At 37.3% G+C, this 2,500-nt stretch overlaps 1 protein-coding gene across 2 annotated transcripts in view; it reads left to right on the top strand.

Annotated features, from left to right (window-relative positions):
- The window catches only part of emb (embigin), a 7,436-nt gene extending 6,316 nt beyond the window's left edge, over positions 1-1,120 (top strand). For both annotated transcript variants that reach the window (XM_046035651.1, XM_046035650.1), the window contains exons 8-9: positions 60-90; positions 179-1,120. In XM_046035651.1, the coding sequence (XP_045891607.1) occupies positions 60-90; positions 179-239 (92 nt within the window). In that variant the 3' untranslated portion in view covers positions 240-1,120. The remainder of the gene's footprint in view (positions 1-59; positions 91-178) is intronic.
- The last annotated feature ends 1,380 nt before the right edge of the window (positions 1,121-2,500 follow it).

The raw sequence follows: 2,500 nt of genomic DNA, 5'->3' as shown, positions 1-2,500 counted from the left end.
GTTAACAGCAGTGTGGAGTATGTTGTATTCTAACTTGAAATGATCTGCCTCATTCTCAGAGAATGCGATGAACAACCAAACTAACACAGCGTGAGTACTGTGGGGATGGTGCTAATTTCTCTAAATGTTTGAATATATTTGTGGTTTTTCATGATGCACATTTTTGTGCCCTCATCAGGTCACAGGAAGAAAATAACGGATCAGAGGGAAGTTCTTCAATGAGACAGCGGAAAGTTTAAAGACTGCATATGCAACAGAACCACTCTTCTTTAAAACTGTTGACGTATTTATTTTCTAAATGTGAACGAGCTGAAAAGCAATATCTTAGCAACTATTTTGTGTATATGAAATCTATTATAATCCAAATATTTTCACCAAACAAAGTGCAATAACCACCACTTAACAATCATTCCTTTTGATTCGTACATAAGTAGCCTCTTTTATGAATGAGTTGTATTTTTCACTCTGTTTCACTAGAAGATATGTTTTTTATTTTTAATCTGTGGTGTCATGATGGCTAAAACAGCAAAGCATTAACCTGTTTTTTTAGTCTTTAACCCTGTATCTCCTCACTTCTTTTGAAAAAAAAAACTTGTATAATCACTGTGCATGACACTTCTCTGTCAAAAAGGAAGTGCATTATTTTATTTTTGGCAATAACTTAAACCTCAGCTCCTTCTGTGATTTATGCATTATGGTTTGTGAGCAGTGCCTTACACTTTTAAAAACACTTAAGTAGGCATTCCTTCTATTCTTGCAACAACTGTCACTTTTTATAGTTTATCTTGAAGCAACGTGTGCCTAAGACACAGTGTATTACCTTAATAACACATATATATCAAAATATATCATCATGTATGCAGATGCTTGTTTGTTTATCTTTTTCATTTAAATCTACCACAAGGGTCAGATTTAATCATGACTTCAACTGTGTGTCTTTAGTTGTCAACTTGCGAACTCCACCTATTTCACAGTCTGCTGGAAGGTCTTTGTGTCAACAGTACATGGTAGCTGTATAAATCCTTGCAAGCTCCAGAGCAACGTTATTATCGTTAACGGAAAACTAGGTGTGAAAAACATTTTCGTTAACTGAAATAAACATAAAAACAAAAAACGATAATTGAAATTGTATTGTCTGTTTGCAAAACTTACTAAAATACACTAAAATTATAGAGTAAATGTAAAAGTCGTTGTCAATTTATTTCGTAGGTCCTACACAAGAGTAGTATTTTGGGTGGATATGAAATCTTATATTCCAGTTTCTTAGCTGTGCCAGTTTTCAGCCCACGCCCCTCACCTGGCATCATGGCGGGCGAAAGGTGGGAGGAAGCAGCAGAGTCCCATATTCCAAAAAAAAATAAAGACTGAAACAAATAAAAACTAAACTGAAACAAAGCATTTTAAAAAATAAACTACAATAGCAAACGCTGTGATGAATTTAAAGCTGATGATACACGGAGCAACTTTTAGAGCAATGGTGCTGGGCAATGTTGCCATCAATGGCAATGAGTAAAGATAACTACCGTATCCCCTTCCCCCATCACTCCGCCACCCTCCCCGCACCACCGCTATCCGTTCAAAACATAGTCGGACTTGCCACCAGCAAGATTGCTCAAAAAGTTGCCCTGTGTATCATCAGCTTAACTCCTTTGAAGTTCTCACTCTTGAAGTTGGAGGGCTGCAACCGATCATATTTGTTATAATTTATCACCCCCAAAACCGCCTGGAGGATTTTTATCAGAACTTCCTGAATTTTTATATACTCTGGTTTTAAATTATGACAGAATTGTTCTTTGTGGCGATTTTAATATTCATGTTGTTTCATAGCCAAAGCCAACACCTGTCTGATTCCAACACCAACAATCTGGTCGATAACTTCAATCATATCTGCTTATTGTCACTAAATATTACTGCTCCTCTAAAGGTTAGGCCTACGTCTAAAGCTAGTAAGCAACCCTGGATAAATGACAGCATTCACAGCCTCAAAAGGGAATGCAGGAAAGCAGAGCGCAGATTGAAAAAATCCAGTCTCCAAGTCCATTACCTCAGTCTGAAAGATTTATTAATTAACTACAATAACATGGTTAAGGATGCGAGAACACACTATTTTTCTGAACTCATTACTATACATAAACACAATCCCAGGTTTCTGTTTAAGACTGTGGATCAGCTGGTAAACCCAACCCCTCCTTGTGCCTCAGCTGGAAGTAATGATGACTGTGAATTGTTTTTATCTTATTTTACCAATAAGGTGGTGTCAATCAGAGCCTCTATTACCCCCGCGGCCTCTTACTCAGAGGTTCCTCACCAGCAACAAGAGAGTTTTAACCAGTTTTATCCCATCGACTTGGCTGAGCTTTTAAAAACAGTATCACAAATGAGAGTGTCCTCCAGCCCACTTGATGTAATACCTACAAAATTTTTACTGAAAGTAATAGATTCTGTTGGGCCCCATTTGATCTCTGTTTTCAACAGCTCCCTATCTACTGGTTGTGTCCCT

Source organism: Micropterus dolomieu, linkage group LG21 (genome assembly GCF_021292245.1).
Source record: "Micropterus dolomieu isolate WLL.071019.BEF.003 ecotype Adirondacks linkage group LG21, ASM2129224v1, whole genome shotgun sequence".
Classification (NCBI taxonomy): Eukaryota; Metazoa; Chordata; class Actinopteri; order Centrarchiformes; family Centrarchidae; genus Micropterus; species Micropterus dolomieu.
The sequence above is the reverse complement of the archived record's forward strand: the minus strand, read 5'-3'. Positions and strand labels throughout refer to the sequence as shown.